The sequence below is a fragment of the Elaeis guineensis genome, chromosome 1, assembly GCF_000442705.2.
Source record: "Elaeis guineensis isolate ETL-2024a chromosome 1, EG11, whole genome shotgun sequence".
NCBI lineage: Eukaryota > Viridiplantae > Streptophyta > Magnoliopsida > Arecales > Arecaceae > Elaeis > Elaeis guineensis.
Window position 1 is genome coordinate 90,723,941 of NC_025993.2, and position 25,654 is coordinate 90,749,594.

At 36.5% G+C, this 25,654-nt stretch overlaps 1 protein-coding gene across 1 annotated transcript; it reads left to right on the plus strand.

Annotated features, from left to right (window-relative positions):
* Window positions 1-644: 644 nt before the first annotated feature.
* On the plus strand, window positions 645-8,970 carry LOC105034691 (eukaryotic translation initiation factor 5A-2). The gene is made up of 5 exons (XM_010909937.3): window positions 645-924; window positions 5,644-5,766; window positions 5,855-5,911; window positions 6,009-6,083; window positions 8,462-8,970. Exons 1-5 carry the CDS (start codon window positions 802-804, stop codon window positions 8,561-8,563), a joined length of 480 nt encoding a protein of 159 aa, XP_010908239.1. The 5' UTR covers window positions 645-801; the 3' UTR covers window positions 8,564-8,970.
* The last annotated feature ends 16,684 nt before the right edge of the window (window positions 8,971-25,654 follow it).

A 25,654-nucleotide genomic window follows, 5' to 3' on the forward strand; every position in this document is an offset into this window, starting at 1 on the left:
GTCCAGCATCCAAGAAAGCATCCAAGAAATCTCAAGCTCCCCATATACAGATAACAAATAGCCGTCTTGCGGACTGCGGACCCACTCGTGTAAGCATGGAATTTACCCATTAACTATTCCATGACAATTATTGCTTTCTGGTGAAGACTTCGCATGCTTGCTTAAGCCAGAGATGTGAGATGATGACGCCCATAAAGGGACACATAGGGCCACGAATTTGATTCTAGCCGAAGGATGAGAAAAAGCATTCACGGATTGCCGGTGGAGGTCCACATCTAGCCCTCAATTCAAGAGTGAACGACAGCGAGAACGTATGGCAGAGGGAAAATTTGATTTGTAGTTTTCTACATGTATCGTCGTTCTTAGAGTAAATACCATGTGCACATAGTCTTCATGCCCATTTTTATTTTATCCATTCTGATGTGGACGAGACATGATTTTTTTTTTTTTGGGTAAAAAGGACGAGACATGATTGGATAACAACAAGAAAAGAAGAAACCATATTATGATGTTTTATTTTCTCTCAATCACACATTAAGTTCCAATCACGTGCCGACATTTTTACGAGTCAAGGATAATATTGCAACTTTCGAGTTTGTGCCACGCATCGGATAAACTGTTGTGCTCGGATAGATATGGGGAGACGCCCAGCCATCAGACGGCGAAGATTCTCCAACTTAAGCGGGTATACGAGAAGCAAAACCCTAGCGCGATACATATAAAGAAGTCCGGGTCGCCCTGGTTGTTCCGTTCAGTGATTCTTTTCCTTCTCTCCATTTTTGGCTTGAGAGGGAGGAGAAGATGTCGGACGAGGAGCATCACTTCGAGTCGAAGGCCGACGCCGGCGCGTCGAAGACGTTCCCGCAGCAGGCTGGGACCATCAGAAAGAATGGGTACATCGTGATCAAAGGCAGACCCTGCAAGGTAATCGATAGCCCCATCTCTTGTTCCTCTCTTTCCCTAATTTTTCTCGGTTTTTTTGGTTGAATTTTTGGGTTATTTGCTTGTTTTGTGCGTGTTCGTGTCGTTTTTCTCTTTTGATGCTGTATTGATTGCACTTCCTGCTTCATTTGATTGAAAAAAGTGATGGTTATGTTTGGATTACGGATGGGGATTTGATTTTGGCTCTGTTTTCTCGTCGACTGCTCTGGAAATATTATGGATTTGATTTGGATTATTTGTCGTTGTTTTGATTGGGTAATTACTATGCAAATGGATGTGATGATCTGGAGAAAGTAAGATTGATAGTTTGCATGATTTGGGAGTTAAGATCGGTAAGTGATTCTCTAGAGGTGATACGTGGCTGTATTAAATCCATAAGATGATGTAGCTTATTGAAAGAAAGGGAAATCAAATGAAGAAGCTTATGCATGTTATGCGATCTTGTTGGGCTCTGTGTAGTAATCCAATGGTAGGTGTCATGACTATTATTTGTTTAATTTAAACAAAAGAAGTTGGCTGGTACAATAGGAAGAAAACAAGAGTCAAGAAATAGTAAGTGAAATAATTTACATAGGTATACCAGTACGGTAGAAAGTAGAAAGTATTCTGAATGTTTTATCCTGGACTGATCACTTGTATTAGTCTTGTTTTGTTGTAGGACATGAGGAAGAGATGAATATTGGGTATCTTAATGGAACTGATGTGGATCTATGTGCTTAAAGTTTAGTTGGATTTTTGTTGTTACGTTATTAAAATAAGATAGATTGTGGCAACTAGAAAAATCTGGTCATGGCATGTTGTATGGATGGAAACGTTTTGGAATCAGACAGGTTTAGGTTAGTGATTACGAGGATGTTGTTATAAATCTATGGCGAAACTAACAGCAAAGTTAAAAACTTGCATATTTTAGGAAGCAGGGTTAACTTGAAATGCAGTGATTGTTTGGTTAGTTTGTTCATGTAAAATAAATCTGAAAATGGGCTTGATAATTATTTTATTCATTGCATTTAGTAATCATTTTAAATTTTACATTGATGTGCTGACTTCTAGATATTCATACCTGTTTCCCTGCATTACTACAATGAAAAATGTTATCTTGATGGGAAAAAAAATGTCGGAAGTAGAAGAGTAGAAAAATAGTTGAGTAACATTCTTGTGCAATGCCTATGTGGTTGGTTATTTGAGTAACTATTATACAAGTCCCATATCTAATGGCTATAAGGCATATTGTCTGTTTTATTGAGATTAGTGAACCTAAAGCTGCCATGCCTCTTTTTATTTCTTTCTTTCTTTTTGGTTAGTGGCAGTCTAAAAAATGATGGTATTTAAATGTTCATCCTTCCTCTGGGCTTTTGTTTCTGGATCCTTGTAGGCCACCTACTGCACCAGTTCAAAACCAAGTAGAAGCAGTCAGGGTCACATTGTTGAATCTCAGATTCAACATGCATTTTTGGCAACATGAATTTGTTATATTTCACTTTGCTTTAAAGATCAATAAATATATGTGGACATTCTGATCATAAAGACTTTGAAGTGATTTTAGTTTTCATCAACAACGTACTACTTAATTTACTAAGCAATAATATAATGTGATCTTAAACTTAGATTGCAAAAAGTTGTTTATGGAATTCCTTGTTTTTCTTTGTGGTTGATCAAATTTATAGCTTAATCTGCCATTTAATCTAAGCTGATGAAAGGATGTTCTTCTGACATATTAGATTTTCCATGTTTTGTATTGTATCAGGAGCAACTTTTGCAATTTATTTTGACTTTATTGTAATTTATGGGTTGAATTTTTTGTTTTTCTTTTATTTTTTGGTCCTATTATGACTAGCATTGATAAATGCAATTTTTGAATCAACTTAGGTTAACAATGTTAAAAGTCATTAGAATTGTTGCTTGAAGTAGTTCTGATGTTTATTTTTCTTGGTTGTATGGGTTTGAATTATGGAATTTGTCATAAAAAGACGTTTTTAATGAAACATGTGTTATAATGACCCTTCTTTGTATTGTGATTTTAAGCCTTATGATTGATTCTTAGGTCCAAAATGATTCTGGGCATTGCTGTTTGTTTTCTTTCATAATCTCTTAGAAATATCACCAAACACTAGAATTTGGTTATTCTCTCATTTAGAGCCTTTTATGGCTTATATAACCTTAGATTTCGAATTCCTATGTTGACATTACGTATGTCAACATAAGCTTTTCCATTCTTTTTTATGCTAACCCAAGTCAATGAAAATGATCAAGTGGTAAATCTTAACCATTGCCTTTACTTGGGTTCCCATTGTTATTTTCCTTTATTAGTCATGCGTTTTTAATTTTTTCAATTAAGTTTAGCCTAGATACAGGATTTCATGATGCTCATCTTTCTTTGTTCCCGCAGACCAATATAGATATGTTTTCTATAAGCTGGCTTAACGGCGTAGCCTTCGCTTGTTTGGGTTCACGTACAAGTGATGAGGAGGTGGTTATGGTCAAATGGTGAATTGACCAAGAATTTTTAGGGCTTACTAGCCTGTTGTCCATAAACTGGCCTAAGACAAAATTTTGGGTTTTCTAGGGTCCTTTGGAGGTTTGACATGAGGATTTGGAGTCTGAGGTTTAATAATACAATGAGTTTTTTTTTGGTGTGTGTGTGCGCACACGTGTGTGTGTGTGTGAGTGTGAATATGGTCTTGAGACTTCCAACTTGGAGAGATGGATGCCGACCGGCTGAGCTACCATCTGTTAGCACAAGCAGTGAATTTTAAAAGCTATGTAATGGTTTATTATTAGATTCTTGGGCCATGTGTATGTCTGAAGGACCACAGACACATTATAATGAAAATCATTGAGAAAAGAGGAGGCTAGGAAGAAAAAACCAAGATATCTAAACAAGGTGTTTTGTTGACAACTTCTTATTATGTTTCATCATTTTCAATATATAATGCGATTCTTCAGTCACTTCAGCCACCAACTCCTTTAGTAAGAGGCATCTAACAAATTCTTCCTCCCCACTTTTTTTATTTAGTATAATGCAATTGAGTTAGCTTATATGACCTTACGGCAACTTCTAACAATCATACACTGAATCCTCTTTAAATCATTTTAGAACCACAGGTGCATGGTTTAATTTCTGCATCTGGTTGACCACAAATTTTTTATCAGTGCCGGCACTTATTTGTCTGACATGAAACCTTTATTTCACAAATCCAATTTAAGTTGGTGTATGTGTAACTTGATAACTTAGGAAGATACCTATTGGAAAATATGGTTCTCCGTGTAATACTCATGCTGAAGTATGTTTTTTCCTTCGTGCTCTTGTTATCAGCATTTATTTGTACATGTCCTGCAGAAGAAACAGTCTCTATTTCTTATCTCATGAACCAACTGATATATGTCTATACAGGCTTTGGTCAAGTTTGCTTTAATATTTCCCTTCCATAAATGTTTTTATGAACCTGAAATTCCTGGCCATGTGAACTTGAGATATCTGCAACCTTTTTCAGCATAGAAGCAAATTAGTAGTGTCAAATGTGATCTTTTGACATGTCACGTGTTCTGATTGTTGGTTCTTCAAAAGTTTTTCATTTTTTAACCTTGTCATAAAATTAGTTCCTTCTTTTGAATGATTTTTGTGGAATGCTGTCTTTTTTGCCAAAACAAAAAGTTTCCATTGTTATGCTGATTCAAATTTTCTTTTTATATCTAAATCTGGCTTTCTTTTCAGCTTCAAGTTTCTCTACATTAAGTATTCATACTTGTTGAAGCAGTAGAGGTGCTAAATTTAATTTGCAATGGTTGAATGGTTTCATCTCAAAGAAGGATTGTTCAGAATTCCTCTTATTCATGCTTGCCTAAGCAGAATGAACTCACTGAATCAAGACCATGCATTTTGATGAATTAGGATATACCACATTTCCTCATGAAGCCTTGTTTGCGAAGTCTCATGCATATGGATCATCTTTGTGTTTTCAGTAGTAATTGTCATTGTTCCGAGACTGAAGCTTTCTGCATTGCCAACTTACATGCCTAGACTGGTTGCCATTTAGAACATTTGTTTGATTAATGGGCCAGTCCCAATTACAGTCAATTCTATTTGATGTACGTGCAGGCCTGTGTTCAGTGTGCACAATTCATCCAATTTTATGATAGCCTATCCATCTCAACAAGCAGATACTTGTTTATTTCCTTCATTGTCGATTGTGCAGAGATCATGGGATGCCATAACACTTTCTGCTTAGTGTTACTTTCTCTAGATTATTAATCGAAGATATTGTTTGACGTATCTTCTATCATTTTTAATGTGCTTTTCTTACTTGTATTTTATAGTTTAGAATAAGGTTCGCCATCTTGGTACTGGATCCTATACCAGTGAAATCCTACTATAGTATCGTATGCAGTACGGTATAGTATGATTGTGTCGGTATGGGGCGGTTCGGCATACTGATATGGTACGATACGCCCCGTATGGCCTGATACAGAGTGGTACGGCAAATGCTGGACTTTAGAATATAATTAGTAGTGTTTCTTTCATGCTTACATGTTGTTTATGAGAAACACTCTTCTAAGCTTGCTGAAAAACAAAAGCTTCCATCTGCACTCCCCCAACCCCAACGAAGAAAAGAAAATTTCTTTAAAAAATAAATAAATAAAAGACCCAATCCAAAAGTTAACTTTGGAGTTCTGATTGATTTTTTATGATTTCCATGGTTACAGGTTGTTGAGGTTTCAACCTCTAAAACCGGCAAGCATGGTCATGCCAAGTGTCACTTTGTGGCGATTGATGTTTTCACTGCTAAGAAGCTTGAAGATATTGTGCCCTCATCCCATAACTGTGATGTATGATTCTACTCCTTTGAGTGAGATGGATTTTTTTAATATAATTTAGGATGTGGGTTATTGGATTCAATGTCTTTACATTTTGCAGGTTCCCCATGTTACTCGCACTGACTACCAACTCATTGATATTTCTGAAGATGGTTTTGTATGTCCATATTTTGACTTATTCAGCATCTTTTTTGTTTTTTGATGATAGAAGCTGTTTTCTCAGAATACCAATTTGTCTGAATCTGGTCCTTCAGGTTAGTCTACTGACTGACAGTGGAAACACAAAGGATGATCTAAGACTCCCCACTGATGAAACTCTGCTTGCCCAGGTCAGTGCCTCCACTTCAGCTTTAAATTTGCAACTTTTATGGGAGGGTCCGTATTTAGCAGGAACTCTGTTGATGCAATCTATCCAGTTTGGGGGTTTGTAGAAGGTTGAAATGGGCCTGTAAAGTTTGGCCTGACTATAACAAGTGGCTTGAAAGTTTTGAGCCCAAGCCTATATCTGTGGTTCTAAATGTTTTTTTTGAAGCCCATCTAAAATTTGAGTGGACAGAAAGTTGTTCATCTGCCTCGATTTCATGAGTGCCTTTGTATATAGTTAGGAACCCTTTTGAGATCTATATGGGTTCATTTAATCAACTAATTGCCTGTGTAGTCATTTTGTGCTTTAAAAGATTTTTCAATTTTAAGTGTCTTTAAATGATTATGCTTGGTTTGAACCTAGGTCCTTCCTCATACGGGAAGGGGTGGTTATTATTGATGGCAATTGTTTTCCCCATTGAATACTGAACCATACCGAACCACCCCTTTTGGGCAGCTTTGAATTATACTGGGCCTGAATGGGATAATACAGCCTCTTGGTTTTGTAAATGCACCGAGCTGGTGCAAAACTTACACTCTCAGGCTGAACCGCTAGGAACTGTCTAGTTCTGAGTGGCTCAAGGGCTGAACCAGCCCAATTACCTTTAAGACATGCTTCTCATTTAGTTCTAGTTTCGAATTCATGCTCACCTCATGCAAGGTCTCTGTAGCTTGAGAACCTTGACTGCTAGCCTTTTTTTTTTTTTTTAGAAAAAAACATTTCTCCACTATAATTGCAGATGCTGATGCCAATGACAGATGATGCCAGCTATCTACTAGTTAGGCCTCTGTCTCCTCCCCCCCTCCTCTTCATCTCTCCACTTCCCTGTCTCCCTCTTTCTGTGCCCTCTCACTCTCCCTCCACCCAGTGACTATTTGACTTTTATTTTTTTTTTATAAGCACTTGGAACTAATGGCAGCCTCATTAGCTTTACAGAATTATTAATGCCCATTCATTATATTGCCCTTAAGGATGATATTTTTTCTAGACTGAACTTCTGAACTTTATATAAACCAATCTCTTGTAGGTCTCAATCATATTATTGCCTTAGGAGTGCTAGATGACTTTTCTTACTATCGTACTGAAATCTTTAGTACGAGATATCTGATTATGTGATTAGGGGGGAGGTGGTAAGAAAGAAAGATATGCTTGTGGCACACCATGTGGGAGGCAAAAACTGGTGGCTTATGCCATCTGATCTTTATAATGATGAATGGTGTCCAGCCATTCTGGGATTCGGTTGTCATTTAGGATTTTGGTTAGTACTTCTTCTATGAACTTCTGAGAATATGGTAGTTTGTCAACCAAGATGTCGTTAGGGAATTGATGTAGGTCTCAAAGTTCAATTTAGAAGTCTATTATGTCATATGAATATGGCAGGCTTTTGTCGGGATGCTTTTAAACTAGAACATCATGAGGGTGATATAATGGTATTATGAATCAAGTTATGTTTGGAAACTTCAGGATCAGTTGATGTGAATGTGTTTATGATAGTCACAAATGAAATCTCAATCATTTTGATATAGCCTTGTCATTATTTTTTTTGGTGCGTTGTCATCATCAGTTACAAGCTTTCTGGCTTTCTGTTTTCTCTTTTTTTTTAAAAGGTTAACATCAGAATAACGATTGAAGTGAAGGACTTGTGTGAGGTTTTGACCACCTCTTGCTAGATTACTGACTTAACAATGTTGACCAATGGCTATTTGTATGACTGGCCTTTTCAATTTCCACTTTATTTTTTAAAAAATAAATTGATTACCTATCACTTATGAGAATTAAAATTTTAACAAATATGGCAAATCATTAAAAAATAGATGGATTACTTATCACTTGTGACAATTAAAATGGTTACACTTATGGCAAATCAGTTGGGGAGTCAAATAAGCTTGAATGGTACCTTAATTTTTTATCTCCCTCCATCCCTTGGACTTTGTGTATGTTGATTAGTTACTGCCTTTGTAAAATTGGAGCTGCTGCTATTGGATTTCAACCACCTGACCCGTGTGATCTCTGGGTATGTTGGATTAGCCCAAACCAAGCCACTCCAGTATAAAAGTGAATCTGACCTGTGCTGAGCCTGCTGGCTTAACCAACCAAAGTATTGGTCGGCATTGTAGATATATAGCCAACTTTTGGTTGGATCCAGGTACTGGATGCATACTTATTTTCTTCAGAAAACTCAGTTTTTGTTTGTATATTTTCTGGCTTGTATGGTCAAATAAAAAGCATGTTTCACAAACTATGAACTAATTGACAAGTCAAGCTGGTTTTCTTGAGATGCTTGTGAAACCAGTGATACATAAATGTTAAAATTTCAATTTATCTCATTATTTTGTCCTGTAGATTAAAGATGGTTTTGCTGAAGGCAAGGATCTGGTGGTGACTGTCATGTCAGCAATGGGAGAAGAACAGATCTGTGCTTTGAAGGACATTGGTCCCAAATAAGTTTGATTTGAACCAAAAATCTGAGTCCTGCCATGGGGAAGTAAGAAGCCTAGGCTCTCCCCTTGACATATTGTCCTATCCCGTTATCTGTATCTCCCCCTTCAATTTGCAAGTCCATTTCGTTAGGAGATATTCTTTATTGCTACTTATGAAGACTGCGTAGTCTCCCTGTCTCTTTAATCAAACGCCTTTCAATGAACATGTGTACTGTATGGCGTTCATTTGTTAGAATATCGTAGAAGGGACATTGGATCATGCTTTGATGTCATCGTCGGGTATGCTTGGGTTATTCATGATGTTGGGATTGTATTTAACTGGACTTGCAGTGCATGACAATTTCCCTGCCTGGAGATATGTGTAAGTACTGTTAACGTTCATCTATATTCCATTCAATAAGCTTGTATTGAGTTTGTGCCTGTTGATTTCATGCAGTTTTTTGGCTTGCATGTATAGATTGATCTAGTACCAGTTAAGATCAAGAATATATGGATTGATCATGGTACTTTGTTTGTCCTTGCTAGTGTTGAAAGATTGTAGGATTGTTGCATGTTTGTTTACATGCCATGACCAGGAGAAATTTTATCCTACCTGCACCATGTGGCGGTGTACCATGCCAATCACAGCCATTTTTCCTACGATGTTACTCAGAGATGAGCACTTGATGAATGGATTCGATACAAACAAGCAGCTGTCATTGGTGCGCACCATCAATTGGTCCATGTAATATAGGATATAATTCCTTCGTAAACAAGGGAAAAAGGGGAAAAGAGTACAGGACTATGTTACAGATAGATAACAAGGTGCACTTATCTTTGATCTTGGAAGTTTGTAAGGATTATGATTTTAAGGTAATTTTATTTAAATAATATTAATTTAAAAAAATTATAAAAATAATATTTTTTATAAAATATTTTTTAAAATACTGTCTAAAATAAAGTCTTTATCATAGGTCAATTTTATATACTGATTCATCATAATTTTCGTCATGTGGATGGTGGAGTCAGTAATTTGAGTCATGATAGGCGATTTTGAATAATCATTGAACTTGCATCGAAAGATTATTAGATTCTCCAATCATCGAGAGAGAGTTGGGAGAGGGGACACGAGAAGGAGAGAGGTGGGGTGGTGGGGAGAGAGGTGGGGTGTTTAGATTTTTTTTTTTCCTGAGTGACGGAGACGGGACCGAGAAGGAGAGGTGGGTAGTGGGAGAGTGGGGTTTTTTTAATTTTAAGTCGATGGTAGGATGATCACTGACTCGTCATGCCATCTCATCAAATCAGCAGTTGGTTGGATAAATAAAATCATCATTTTTATTGGATAGTATTTTGATAAAATATTTTGATAAAAAAATTTTGATGATTATTATTTTCATAATTTTTTAAAATTAATATTATTTTGATAAATTAGCTTGATTTTTATATTGAGGACGGTCAGTTGGGTCAAAGCCCAAAAGTGCTAGATATGAATCACTGGATGGTCAGTTCAAGCCACGAGGAGCGAACAGAAGCAAGAATGACAATTTCCCATGACCATTGCGTGCAAGCAAAATGCTGTTTGGAGAAATTTTGTTCGCGGAAGCCACTGAAAATTTGACTTTTATGAGACCTAAGATGTGATAAGCGGGTGGAGCCCTTTTTTTTTTCCCTGCTCTTTTTCCTTTTTCTTTTCTTTACTCATTTTCACAAGGGGAAAAGGTAGTTGCTAGTTGGAGGGTTTTCTTTTGTTTACGAGGTAACAGGAAACATACCTTTTATATATATATATATATATATATATACACACACACATATATATATATATATATACACACACATATACATATATATATATATACACACATATACATATATATATATATACATACACATATACATATATATATATATATATATATATATACATATATATATATATATATTCATATGTCATCCGGAGTGACTCCCTTCGAGCCAACGTGCTTGCCGTCAATTCCATTGGCTAATCTGGTCCTTGGCGGTCCCGATGTCACCTGTCTGGAGCTCCGTAGCCACCTCGCCCCTCCGTCGAAGCCACCTAGGCCGCCTTGAACTAGGCACCTCCGAAGCTACCTAAGGGCATCCCCAATGGCATCGTTGAACTCAGGGCCGGACTGTACCTCCCATCGCGGTGCCGAACCTCATCGAAACTTTAGGTTCGGTCTCCTCCACGCATCCTCACATCCGCCAACACCGATTCCATCCGCAAGCAAGCCGATCTCTAGAAAAGAGACCAATCGAAGCAAGATGAACCCCTCGCCTCACCGATCTTGCCTAGATCCGGGCTCTCGATGCACCCTTTTGCAAATCCCATCTTGTTACAAGGGCCTCTCACCTGACCAGCATTTGGTGCTTCTTCGATAACAAGGCTGTCTGCAGCAACCTCATACTCCCATAGGCGAGCCCCTCCGAAGTCACCATAAGGGCTGTCGACAACATTGAACTTGCTCGAGTAGGGCCTCTAGAGCTAAATTCGATCGTTCCTGAAACTAAAAAGGCCGATCCTTACTTCCGATGGCACCTGACCCTCCCAGATCTGAGCTCCCATCGAGCTTGTGACAACACCAAGGCTAGCAATCGCGGGCTCGAGCCCCCTTCGGCACACCCACCTGTGATTTCGGACGATGCCAGCAGCTGCATCCATCCTGGCCGAACAACTCCAGCTGCAATAGGTCAGATTGAAGCCTCCGTAGGCACCAAACCTTCACACCTGTTGGTTCCGAGGCCCCTTGCGAGTGGTCCAAAGTCCCTGCACACTCACCGTGGCCAATCCCTCCACTCGCAGTGCCGATCTCTCCCAAATCCAATCAACCGAAGCCACCTGGTGAATGATGAAGACGGCACGATTCAAGTTATGCAATGAAGCGACAATCGACGATTTTGGATCTGGTTCTGATCACAAACTGCCCATAATCGTTGATCGTCACTAGCATCTCCCGACTACCGATGCATGGGTCCCGGCTCCGCATGACCTACCCGAGTGTCTGGGGACCTTTAGCGAGGATGTCTCCCCATAAGCTCTAAAGATGTTGCTTGGGCTACAGTGAGAGGAAGAAAGAGATTAAATAAATAAAATATTTGAACTGAGTAAAACCCCAATAAGCAACAGGCCTGATGTTCCTAACTTTCCATATATGAAGGCGATAGGCCAACCAAACTAATGGCAAATCATACATGGGAGATTTTTCATGATTATGAAGATTATAAGAAAGTCAAGGCATGATCCGAAGCCAGAGCAGAGCCAGTCCAAAGCTCAAATCCAAGCCAAATCCAGATCAATTGGATTCGATGTTCAAATCAAAGCCGATCCAACCCACCCAAAGCAAAAATATAGCGGAACCAACTGCAGAACAACAGGTCTTTTGTTCAAGTTCCATCTCCATTTTCTTTTTGCAGGATCATGGGCCTTTTAAGCACCCGAGCCAAAGTAAAAGTCAGACCATTAGGCCAATTCGAAGCTCAAAATGAAGGTCGATCCAAGTCAAAATGATGTTTATCTGAAACCCAGATCCAGCCAATGAAGGAAATGGGCAGGCATTTCAAGCATGCATTTAAAATTTTTTGATGGAAGCATATCAGATTAAATAATTTAATCTATAAATCATGCTTTAAATCAAATCTAAAAACACCTATGCTAGGATCTATGACATGATATATATAGCATATAAAATCTGAAATCAAAAATCAGCAAGCATGGAACAAAATAATCCAGCAGTAGATCAAATCTACAATATTATTGAGTTCAAAACCCAATACCTGAGTATGGGTAGCTGATCATCGCAACCAAAAATTATAATAAAAAGATCCTTCTGATTGCTTGCAGTGGCATAGGATGTCTGGCATCTACAGGATATCCACACGAAGCCCTGGTATTGATCGATTTTTTTGGAAGCACTAGCTCACGTGGAAACCTTTTTGATGGCCGATCTCGCTCCTTTGATTCTCTCAGACTCTTTTGGAAAAGAGAAGGATACTTAGGAGGAGGTAAGGTGGTGAAAGAAGAAGAGAAGAAGACTCTCTTTTCTCTCTTCCTACAAAATCCTAGACAGAACCCTAAGGTACCCACACCAGAAAATCACGCCCAAGAGGAACCAACTTTCCTCTGTTTCGCGTACTAAAGACCCACCCCACTACCTCACGCCCCACCAGAATTTTTCTCATGATAATCCTTTCAGATATCTGATTTTTGTCACACAAAAATGAGGCTTTTTAAGGTTGGCGTCGAGATGAGGATAGGGTCATGAAACCATTGGATAAAGATTAGGTTGTTTAGTTCAAATTCAAACCCATTTGAATTCAAACTTAAACAACTTATCCTATCCACAATGGGGCATTGCAGAAGGGCGACAACCCTCACATTAGCATGGGAATTCATCACCAAATTCTGAATTGCATGATGAAAGTCAGCATGGACATGGGTGGTTGGCACAAGGAAGAGTTCAATCAAATTTGGACTCTAAGTTCTTGCAATTTGGTTCATATCCTAATCCAATTAGATTAAATCCAATTAGATAATAGAACCTAATCTTATTAGGCACCAAATAAACTTATTTAAATTTTAATCTAATAAAAAATTAATCGAGCCAAGTCCTGATCAAATCAGGAATCAAACACTTTAGCAATTAGATTATCTTATAATCTAATCGGATCAAATCTAATTGAATCTAATTCAATTAGACTTGATCCAAATCTCATTGCTCATCAAATTGAGATATTTAATAATCTAATTATTAATTAATCCTTCTATAATTTAATAATTATTTTATTATAACTTTTGCATAAGATTAATCATCAATCATATTGACGATTATATTCTTAAACGATTTTCAATCATCGATCAACCATCTGATCAGACAGAAACTTCTTTTATATGTGATCCCATAGATTCGAATCTAAGTCGACAGCATAGAAATAAATTTCTGTACTAATTGAAGTGACCATCTAGTAATAGTACCCGATGTCCGGATAGGTCAATGATTGCAAAGCAATATTCAAGAATTCTTAGCATATAATTACCGTATAATTCATCCCTTTGACTCTCAGTACTCATGATGACTTCAGAGTTAAACTATCAACTCTTAGTCAGTACATCCATAATATATTCAACCTCATAAGTCATGTGACTCCAAAGACTACCCTAGCCAAGATTTTGCTGAATTAAAATAAATGTAGTACTAACTCTTGAAACTAGGAGCGGTCAATCCCATCTTGATCATACACCGACTTCACAAGTATTTGACTGTGTCCAAAAATTTTTCATCACTGAATTAGAAATTCAGATAATCCGATACCAAAGCACAGTGAGTTACTTGCAATTACCATGGTGATCTTAAGTCGGAGGGATACTTATATCCATATCTTTCACAAGCTATTTTTGATAGCAGAGTTCTCTGAGATAGATCATGTTCAGTGAAATATACTCCTATATTTTACCTGTATGCCATATCAGTATCTCCACATTCCTTGATTATGAGGATAACTAATATATATGGCTCATAACGACCTACACTTGATGAATATTATCGTCCGAGTTAATAATACATCATTTGATCGCGAACTAATTTAAGAACTATACGATAAATCCTTCTTTATCGATTAGAAATAGTTCTAAGAATTTCATCATAACACAGGAGTTCAAAAAAGAGATATACGATTTATGATGAAAATATCAAATAACTTTTATTAATTAAAAATTCATATACAATATACAATAAGCCCAATCGTCAACAGATTGATAATTGATTTTAGGATATATTTTTCAAAAACTCCCACTTGGCTAAACCAATCAGAACAGTATCGAATATCCATCTTTCACTTGTGATCATTGAACTCCTTGATCCCAAGGGCTTTAGTGAATGGGTCAGTCAGATTCTTCTTTTCGTCGATCTTCTAAAACTCAACATCATCTTGATCTATGATCTCTCAGACAAGATGGTAGCAATGCAGAATATACTTAGTACGTTGATAGGACATCAGTTCCTTTGCTTGTGCTATGGCTCCAATTCTATTACAGTACAGCAAACAGGACCATCAATGGAGGGTGCACTCCAAACTCATCGATGAACTTTCACAACCATACAACTTTTTGACAGTATCGATGTCGTGATGTACTCCACCTCGCAAATTAAATCGACCATAGTGTGCTGCTTGAAATTTTTTCAGTAGATTACTTCACTATTTAGGATAAATATGTATTCCAATATACTCTTACTATCATCATGATCTGATTGAAAATTAAAATCAGTATATCTCACAAGTTTTAAGTCAGAATCTTCAAAAATAAGCCACTGATCTTTAAGTATTTCTCAATTACTTAAAGATATTTTTATAATCTTTCAGTGGTTCTCATCCAGATCAGACTGGTATCTACTCCTACCTTTAGTGAGTATGCCACATTCAATCTTATATATGTCATGACATACATAATAGATCCCACTATCGAGGTATATAAAATTCTACTCATATACTCTCTCTCTTAAGAAGTAATAAATAATCCTTCTTAAAAATAGAAATTTCATGATCTATCGGGAGATAGCCTTTCTTAAAATTCTTCATGCTGAACTACTTCAGTACAGTATCAATATATTGGACTGAGACAACCTAAGAACTTCTTAGATCTATCTCTATAGATCTTCATCTCAAGGATGTAAGATGCTTCTCCTAAATTTTTATGAGAATTGTGATGATAGCCAAACTTTTATTTTTTGTAATATAGGGTTGTTATTTTTGATTAAAAGAATGTCATCCACATACAAAATAAAAATACAACCATAGAACCATTAGCCCATTTGTATATGCAGGATTTTTCTCCATTCTTAATGAAGCCATACATTTGATCATCTTATCAAAATGCATGTTCCAACTATGAGATGTCTGCTTCAATCCATAAATGAATCTCTGAAGTTTGCATATCTTTGATTCATCTATGGATGTGAATCCTTCAAGTAATATCATATACACCTTTTTTTCTAGCTCTCCATTTAGGAAAATAATTTTGACATACATTTGATAGATTTTATAATCAAAGTATGCCGCTATCGTAAGCATAATCTAAATAAATTTAAGCATTGTCACAGGAGAAAATATCTCATCATAGTCAATACCATAACGTTGATGATATTTCTTTATAACTAGACAGACTTTATAGGTCTCTATCTTTCCATCTGCACCCCTTTTTCTTTTGAAAATTCACTTACATCCTATAGATTTTACTCCTTCGAGTGGATCAATGAATGTCTATATATCGTTGATTTTTATGGACTCCATTTCGAACTTCATGGCTTCAAGTCACTTATCAAAGTCGGATCTCTGCATGGCATCCATGTAGGTGATCGGATCCTCATTATTTTCATCAAGTTTAACATGATCATCATCTCAGATCAAGAAATCATAGTATCTATCTGATTGACGTAGTACTCTACCAGATCTTCTCAAGAGTGCCTCTATAATGGGCTTCGGATTTGATCTAATCAAATCTGATTCTGTAGGTTTAGTTGTTTGTGTCGGTTCTTCTATTGATCGAACTTCATCAAGTTCAACCTTAGTAGTATCAGTTCTTTTTCAAAATTTTTTTTCAAAAAGACTATCCTATTGCTGATGAACACCTTTTATTAATTAGCAAGATAGAAGAAATAACCTCTAGTTTCTTTCAGATACCCAATGAAAAGATATTTGTCAGACCTAGATCTAAACTTATCGATCTGTAAACGCTTGACATAAATCGGACAATCCAATTCTTAAGATAAGAGAGTACTGGCCTACGTCCAGTCATATCTCATATGGAGTTTTTGCGATTGTGCTCGGAACCCTATTAAATACATAACAAGTTGACTCTAGAGCATATCCCCATAAGGAGATCAACAGACTTGCTAAGCCTATCATAGATCAAACCATGTCTAACAGGATTCGATTCTTCTTTTCTGACATCTCATTATGTTGCGGTATCTCAGGAGAAGTCTACAGAGAGAAAATCTCATTCTTTTCTAAATATGTCAAAACTTACTGAAGAGGTATTCACCTTATCGATCAGGCCGAAGATTTTAATACTTTTTCAATTTATTTTTCAACCTCATTATGGAATCATTTGAATATTTCAAATGATTCAGACTTTATGCTTCATAAGATAGACATACACATACCTCGATAGATTATCGGTGAATGTAATGAAGTAGTAATATCCATCTCTGGCACAAGTATTCATCGTCCATATACATCACTATGTACTAGACTTAGAACTTCATTGGCTTGTTCATTCTTTTCAATAAAAGATGACTTAGTCATCTTTTCAAGAAGACAGGATTCATAAGTTGGCAATGATTCACAATCATTGACTTCGAGAATTTCCTCTTAAGTCAACCTGTTTATCCTTTTCTTGTTAATATGACCTAGCCTATAATGTCAAAGGTAGATATCGGAGATATTATCTAATCTAGGGTGTTTATTAGATGTGTACACTATACTAACAAACTATGATAAAATATAAATGTCATTTTTTAACTATCCACTCATCACAGTAACAACATTCACAATGATATCACAAAAGTTTTCATTTATTGATAAACAATAATCTTCTTTGGCCAAAAGGTCTACAGAAATTACATTCATCAAAATGTTGGATAGTAGTGACAATCACTTAATATAATGACATTCAAATTAAAAATAAGCTTGACAATTTCTAAAACTAGAACTGAAACTGATCTTCTATTTTCAACATTCAGAAATCTCTCACCATCTCCAAACCTCCTACTGATCCGAAGTTTCTGCATCGAATTGCAAATATTAATGGGACTTCTAGTATCTAATACCTAGATCATAGTATCACAAATAGAGAAGTTACAAAATATTATCATATAGTTACCTTAACCAGCAACTACTTGCTTCTTTCTCTTATTCGGTCTGTTCGAATCAAAAAAGTAATGTATTGAGGATAATTTCTCTTCCAATGACCCTCCTTCTTATAGTAGAAGCACTATGTCTAACTTTGATCGGATTTAAACTTTTTGGTCTGACCGGACTTAGACACCCCAGCATGCTGCACCTTCTTATTTTTATTCTTCTTCTTCTCTTTATTAAAGGGATGATGCCCCCAGAAGAATACCCTCCCACTATATTCACTGACTTTTTGTGGAGCTGGTGATCCTTCTCAAAAGTCTGCAGCAACCCCAACAAATCATGGTAGTTGATTGCAGGCTTAGTCATTCTATAATGACTAAGGAAGGGGAGGAAGGACTTTAGCAAAAAATTCAATATCGCATCTTTCCCCAACTGCTCATGCAAGAAAAAATCAAGCTTACTCAGGCACTCGATCTATTCAATCATATACAATACATGATCGGTGATCGATGCCCCTTCTCTCATCCAAGCATTAAAAATGACACAAGACGTTTTGTACCTCTTAACATCGTCGGCAGTGCCAAAAGATTCGTTTAACACTTGTAACATCTTCTCCAGCTGAGCATCCTTGAACTTGCAGCTAAACTCATCGTTCATGGCTGCCCGTATGATATAACGAATCATGGTTCAATTGTTGAGCCATTTCTAGCAAGTGTCTCAAACCGCACCATGGATATTCGGAGTGGGCTTCTCAGGTACCGGATCTGTAAGTACATACAAGATCTACTCATATTTCAGGATAATCTTTAATTTTCGATACCAACCATCGAAATTAGGTTCCATCAGTTTATCACTGTCCAATAGTGATCAGAGTGATAATGTAGTGGCTATAACTGAAAAGAAAATAAGGACCAATTAGTATATGAATTAATTAAGCCTAAAGACTTGAATTTTAGTCTAAACATTCTTTCACTATTTTATACGAATTGATAGCCTCTACCTCCAATTCGAAGAATTACTTTAATTTCTTAGCAGGTACTAAAATCCATACAGACTGCATGCATATGGATCTGAGAAAAGCTCGGCCAATCCATGTACATCTATGGGTAGGTTCCTAACTAATTATTTCTCCAAATAATTTAAAGTAATGATTTTATCCTAGGCATCTATTCAGCAGGTAAAAAGTACCTCTACTGAAAGTCCTGGTTAGGTCCAACCATTAACATAAATATACTCAGTGAATCTAACTAATGAATGATCAGATCCGAGGAAGGCCGACCAATCCAACTATTCATCAGATAGTACATCTGAATCATCATATAATGAATGATAATTTCAATATCTAAATAAATACCAGATAGAAGGTGCCTCCAATATTTACCGAGATGATTAGACCCATTACCATCTACCTTAATGAGAAGTTATGATCTAGTTATCCCTATAACTATTTTATTTTAAGGATCTAATAATTTAGGAGATTTAGTTAAATGATTCTAGAAGATAGAGAAGGAATCAACCAGCAATCAGAAATTCTCTCACTGACTTCACCAAGTCATTAATTAGGACTAGTGACAAGCTAGTTGAAAGGCACCTATATCAGTCATACTGATTAATCTTAATGGCATGGGTCAACTCGAATCACAAAGCAACCTAATCAAAATATAATTCACCAAGTTCGTCAAGTGAGATCGGTTGAAGGGTCTACCAAGCTTGCCTTAGACACCATCGAAATGATCAAGTAAGTGGTTGTCAATTAAAAATTATTAATCAAAATTGTCAGAATTACCTTAGACACCAACTGATTAATTAGTTTCGATTTGATTAGCCTAATGACTCGTACTCGACCACTGAGCCACAATCAGATCCATTTGGTCTAATCAAAGATATGGACTTGACCAACTATAACTATTATATTTGATCTAGAGTGTCTTGACCTAATCTAAATCAATTTTTAATTAGATTTGATCAATTACATAATTTAGTCCATTAATTCTTTGATTCTAATCTTAGGTCTAATCCAGTTAAAAAAAAAATCTGATTTGAGCTAACCCATGCCCCCATATTTTATGCAATATCATTAGATCTTAAATTTATATTTCTAAATTTAAAGATTCATTTCTTAATTCTTAATTAAGTGTAGCATTAATATGAGTTTAGGTTATTAATTAAAATTATTTAAATATAAACTCCTTTACATTATTATTTACGCATAAATATTCAGTTCTAAAATTTGATTCGGCTCACCTCTGGACTGAGTCGACTCATCACAGTAGGTCGATTGAGTTCTAAGATTTAGTCAGCTCACTAGTGATGAACAGTAACCTTCATCCTCAGCCTGTATAACTGAACCAGCTCAGTTCAGGGTACTGAATTCGTTCAGATCAAAATTGAGTCAACTCAGCAGACATACCAGCAATATTTGCAAAATTTTAGATCTAAATTATTTTATATAAACATCAATAAAATTAATCATAAATTATTTTTAAATCTAATCTAAACTTATTTATGATTCTAAATTTTATTTTTTATTGATTAGATATTATTTCTTTTCGTACAAATTAAATTTATATCACATACAACAGATCTTAAGATTTTTAGATCTAGGATTTTGCAGAAAAGTAAATTTTATTCCTTTCACGGTTCTTCTTCATGAGATATCACAGTGGTACCCCTATACGCGATAAGAGAACACATGAAATAGGAAGAGAGGATCTTTAAACCCTACTTGCTCTTATGACCGGACAGCCTGATGATGCATAATCAGAGTACTGGGCTACTAGGACATCTAATCTAACATATCATATATGCAAAAATTTAGATCTAATCTAAATTATTTCAGATCTGATCACTACTTTAGATCACATCTAAATCAGATTAAAAATATCTCATACTTCATTTAAAATTAGATTTTAAATCTATATGCACATATAATTATGTCATAACGAACCTGACTTTGATACCACTAAAGAAACGAGCAGGCGTTTCAAGCATGCATTTAAAATTTTTTTGACGAAAGTATATCAGATTAAATAATTTAATCTATAAATTATATTTTAAATCAGATCTAAAAACACCTACGTTAGGATCTATGATATAATATATATAGCATATAAAATCTAAAATCTAAAATCAGCAAGCATGGAACAAAATAATCCACCAGTAGATCAAATCTACAATATCATTGAGTTTAAAATCCAATACCTAAGCACAGGTAGCTGATCACCATAACTGAAAATAATGGTAAAAATGTCCTTCTGGCTGCTCACAGCCACACAGGATATTCGGCCTCTACAGGACGTCCATATGAAGCCCTTGCATTGATCGATTTCTCAGGGAGTGCTAGCTCATATGGAAACCTTCTTGATGGTCGATCTCTCTCTTTCTTTGATTCTCTTGAACTCTTTCGAGAAAGAGAAGGACACTTAGGAGGAGGTAAGGTGGTGGAAGAAGAAGAGAAGAAGACTCTGTTAACTCTCTTTTCTCTCTTCCCATAAAACTCTAGATAGAATCCTAGGGTACCCACACCAAAAACTCACGCCCAAGAGGAACCAACTTTTCTTTATTTCATGCACAGAAGACCCACCCCACTACCTCATGCCCCACCAAAATTTTTCTCATGGTAATCCTTTCAGATATCTAATTTTTGTCACACAAAAATGAGGCCTTCTTAAGGTTGGCATGGAGATGAGGATAGGATCATGAAACCACAAGATAAGGATTAGGTTGTTTAGTTCAAATTCAAACCCATTTGAATTTAAACTTAAACAACTTATCCTATCCACAATGGGGCATTGAGAGAGGGTGACAACCCTCTCATTAGCATGGGAATTCATCACACAAATTCTGAATTTGCATGATGAAAGTTGGCATGGACATGGGTGGTTGGTGCAAGGAAGAGTTCCATCAAATTTGGACTCTAGGCTCTTGCAATCTGGTTCATATCCCAATCAAATTAGGTTAAACCCAATTACATAACAGAACCTAATATAATTAAGTACCAAATAAATTTGATTAAATCTTAATCCAATAAAAAATTAATCGAGTCTAAGTCCTGATCAAATCAGGAATCAAATATTCTTAGCGATTAGGTTATCTTATGACCTAATCGGATCAAATCTAATTGAATCTAATTCAATTAGACTTGATCAAAATCTCATTGCTCAATTAAATTGAGCTAATTAATAATTAATTATTAATTAATTTTTTGATAATTTAATAATTATTTTATTATAATTTTTACATAAGATTAATTATCAATCATATTGACGATTATACCCTTGAACGATTCTCAATCATCGATCAGCCATCTGATCAGATAGAAACTTCTTTTGTGTGTGACCCCATAGATTCGAACTTAAGCTGATAGTATAGAAATAAATTTTTATATTAATCAAATGATCATCTAACAATGGTACCCGATGTCTGAATAGGTCGAATAATTGCACAGTAACATTCAAGAACCCTTGGCATATGGTTACCATATAATTTATCCCTTTGACCTTCAATACCCTGGATGACTTTAGAGTTAAACTATCAACTCTTAGTCAGTACATACATAATGTGTCTCAACCTCATAAATCCTGTGATTTCTTACAAGGACTATCCTGACCAAGGTTTTGCTGAATTAAAACATAATGTAGCACTAACTCCTGAAATTAGAAGCGGTCAATCCTATCTTGATCATACACCGACTTCACAAATACTTGACTATGTTCAGAAATCTTTCATCACTAAATTAAAAATTCAAATAGTTTGACACCAAAGCACAGTGAGTTGCTTGTAAGTCATCGTGGTGATCTCAGGTTGGAGGACACTTATACCCATATCCTTTGCGAGCTACTCTTGACAGTAGAGTGCTCCGAGATGGATCACATTCTGTGAAATATACTCTTATATTTCACCTGTATGCCATACCAATGTCTCCACACTTTTTGGTTACGAGGACAACCAATCCATAAGGCTCATAACGATCTACACTTGATGAATGTTATCATTCTAGTTAATAACACATCATTTGATCATGAACTAATTTAATAACTATATAATAAATTCTTCTTTATCGATTGAAAGTAATTCTAAAGACTTCATCATAATATAAGAGTTCAAAAATAAGATGTACGATTTATGATGAAAATATCAAATAACTTTTATTAATAAAAAATTCATATATAATTTATAATAAGCTCAATCATCAACAGATTGATGATTGACTTTATGACATATTTTTCAATAGTCAAATGTATGTAGATCTGAAGCTCAGATGCAAGCAGATCTGAAGTCAAGATCAAACAAATTTGAAGTCAGATCTAGGCTTGATCTGAAGTCAAATCCAAGTCTGATCTGAGACCTAAATCCAAGCAGATCTGAAGGCAGATGCATGCTGATCCGAAGCTCAGATTCAAGCTAACTTGATGCTGAATCCAGGCCAGTCCCAAGGTAGATCCAAATCAAATCTGAAGCCAGATCCAAGCTAATCCGAAGTTCAAACTGAGGTCGCTCTCAAGTCCAAGCTGAAGCAAATAACAAGAAGGAACCAAGCAAAACTCAAAACTTTTATGGACAAACCAAGGTCACCGACTTTTCAAAGTCGGGATCCTAAAGCTGACCTTTCAAAGGTCGATCTCCAAAGTTCAACCCTCTAAAGTCGAGCTCTCAAAAGCTAAATGTGAAATAAATTGGCTAAAACAGTATCAGCAACACTAACACCAGGCCTCTTACTCTTTAGTGAGTCACTGGTATATGAAAAAGGCTCCCCGCTCTTCAGCAAATCAACAGCTATAAAGATCAGAATCTACGATCGAGGACAATCAATAAGGACCCCTGGAGCCCATCAATATTCATCCAGACCAAAGATCAGAGTCTACGAGCGGGGACAACTAATAAGGACCCTCGAAGCCCTTGATATTCATCCAGACCAAAGATCGGAGTCTACGAGCAGGGACAACCAATAAAGACCCCCGAAGTCCGTCGATATTCATTTAAGCTAAAGATCGAAATCTACAAGGGGGGCTAACCTATAAAGATTCTCAACCCATCAACTCCGCAACAAATGAGGGATAACCTATGAAATTCTAGAAGCCCCTCGCTTTTCAGTGAGCAAAGCCGACAAAGACCCTAGCAACCAAATTGGGATAGAACAAGGTGCTCTTAGTACATCTTCACAATCCTGATGTACTCCTTCATCCAATCTAATTCTAACTCAGACTCAAGAGTAGGGGGCTAGTATTGGAGGTTATTTTATACTGACGAAGATGTGGAACAAAGGACTTTCAAGCCGCTCTTCTCATGGCATATGCATTGAGAACTCCCCTGGGTCAGTTGGACCTGACAGAGGCTTTAATTGCCTCTTTGCCTCTTGTCCCATCCTCCCATGAGCACACAACAAGATAAAAAGGAAAAGAGAAAAAGGTGGAGAAGAGCAAAAAGGTGGCCACGGATGCCTGCACTCTCCGCGCTCTTCCAACCCCCGCCTCAGATTACAAGCCCTTTTGATGGCCTTGGTGCTTGCATTGCCTATCGACCCTCCTTCGGTCGTTTGGCCTCCTTCATCCTCCATGCCCAGCATCAGCCATGTCCCAGCGTCAGCCTCCAATCTCAGCTCCGATAGTTGACCCCCATAGAGGCCTCTCACGCCACCCATTAAAAAATGAGAATAACCATGAGTAAAGCAAAGCAAGCTCTCCACGTTCTTGATTTCTAGTTGTCAAGTCATGCTATTAATGAATGCGTCCTCATGTATCAGGAGAGAAAGAATTGATCTTTTCAGATTCTCAAATTCTGTGCCTTGTTCAAAAGCACCCGTAATATCCGTTGTCTTCAGAATAGAAAAGATAGGTGCAATAACTACCACGTCACGCCTAATCACCCTATGATTTCTTCATATGGTTACACGGCTCATCAGCCTCCACCTAAAATAAAGGCCTAAAGATAGACCCTCCAGATATGAAATTCTTCTCTTCCAACACACTCACTCCTTTCTATCTATTGTCGAAATTCTAACTTGAGCATCAGAGGGTCTCCACCAGATCCACCTCTGATCAAAATTTTTCTTGCAGATCCTACCACCGTCATTCAACCATCGCCAACCTGCCATCGCCGCCCAATTCCAGTCGATCCAACCTCAAGATGGATTTTTGCATCAATAGATTGAGTTGGATACAAGATATATTAAGAGTATGTCAATCAGAGTCTGATCTGTTTATTAAATGGATTAAAAATTTTGATCCACATCTAATCATTTCTAAATAAATAACCTAATCCAATCTATAATAAGTTGAAACAAGTTAAACAGATTATATGTGTAAGAATTGCCCACCTTGTGGGAAGGAAACAAAAAAAGTATCTATCTACTATTTACATTCTCTTGTTATATGTGATATATTGTTTAATTTTGTAATGTTAGTTTATACTATTATGACATATCACACTTTGTAATAGAACTGCTATAATAGCCTTAAAGTTGATTAATATTTTCAAAAGCATATTTAATGGGATTCTTGTATGCTATGATATTTTTTTATGTCCATCTACAAATGTAAAAAAAATTTTTGGTAAGGAATGTAAAGGATTTTATATTAATACTTTCCATTTTATTTTCCTCTCAAGTTTTTGATAATTTTGTCCTTTATTTTTTAAAGCTATAATTTGTCTACCTGTCATAATTTGTCACTGTGCACCAGGCAATTCCTAAGAATCCATTGTATTTGCTCATGGCCATTGTTGATGCAAATAGAAAGTCAAATCAATAGTGAGAAAAAGAGAGAGAGAGAGCTTGCAAAGAATGAACTCTAGTTAAAAGAGATTACAGTCCTAAATATTTAGGTTACTTTGCAAATCTCTCTCCAGATGAATGAGCAGTTGCGATCAGTCTGGATGTTGGACCTTTGACTCCATGCTCCACACGAGCCCTCTTCACTCTACTCTACAAACAATCAGACTGGATGAGGAATCTATATGCATATCTAAAATCATAGCTTCTTTGACAGCAAGATTCAAGCCCATCCAAAACTGTAGACCGATCTAAAAAGCAAGTAAACACTAGGAGTGCCAATAGAAAATCTGAAATGCTGCTCCAAACCCTGAAAAAAAACAAAAATGCTAAGAGGTTGATCAAAAGAACTCAGGATCAATCTCACGAGGGTGGTCCTGCCTATTATGGAGAGAGCATTGGCTCACTAGCAGTCGAGAAGATCTCGGATCTGCTACTTATGTGCCTGAGTCGCCCTTCGAAGTCTTTGCCTCTTGA

Bases quoted from the DNA above. Each gene is read 5' to 3' on its own strand.
- LOC105034691 (XM_010909937.3), top strand. From the start codon at position 802: ATGTCGGACGAGGAGCATCACTTCGAGTCGAAGGCCGACGCCGGCGCG. The intron at 5,767-5,854 runs GTATGATTCTAC...TACATTTTGCAG, and splicing joins CCTCATCCCATAACTGTGAT to GTTCCCCATGTTACTCGCAC. The intron at 6,084-8,461 runs GTCAGTGCCTCC...TTTGTCCTGTAG, and splicing joins ATGAAACTCTGCTTGCCCAG to ATTAAAGATGGTTTTGCTGA.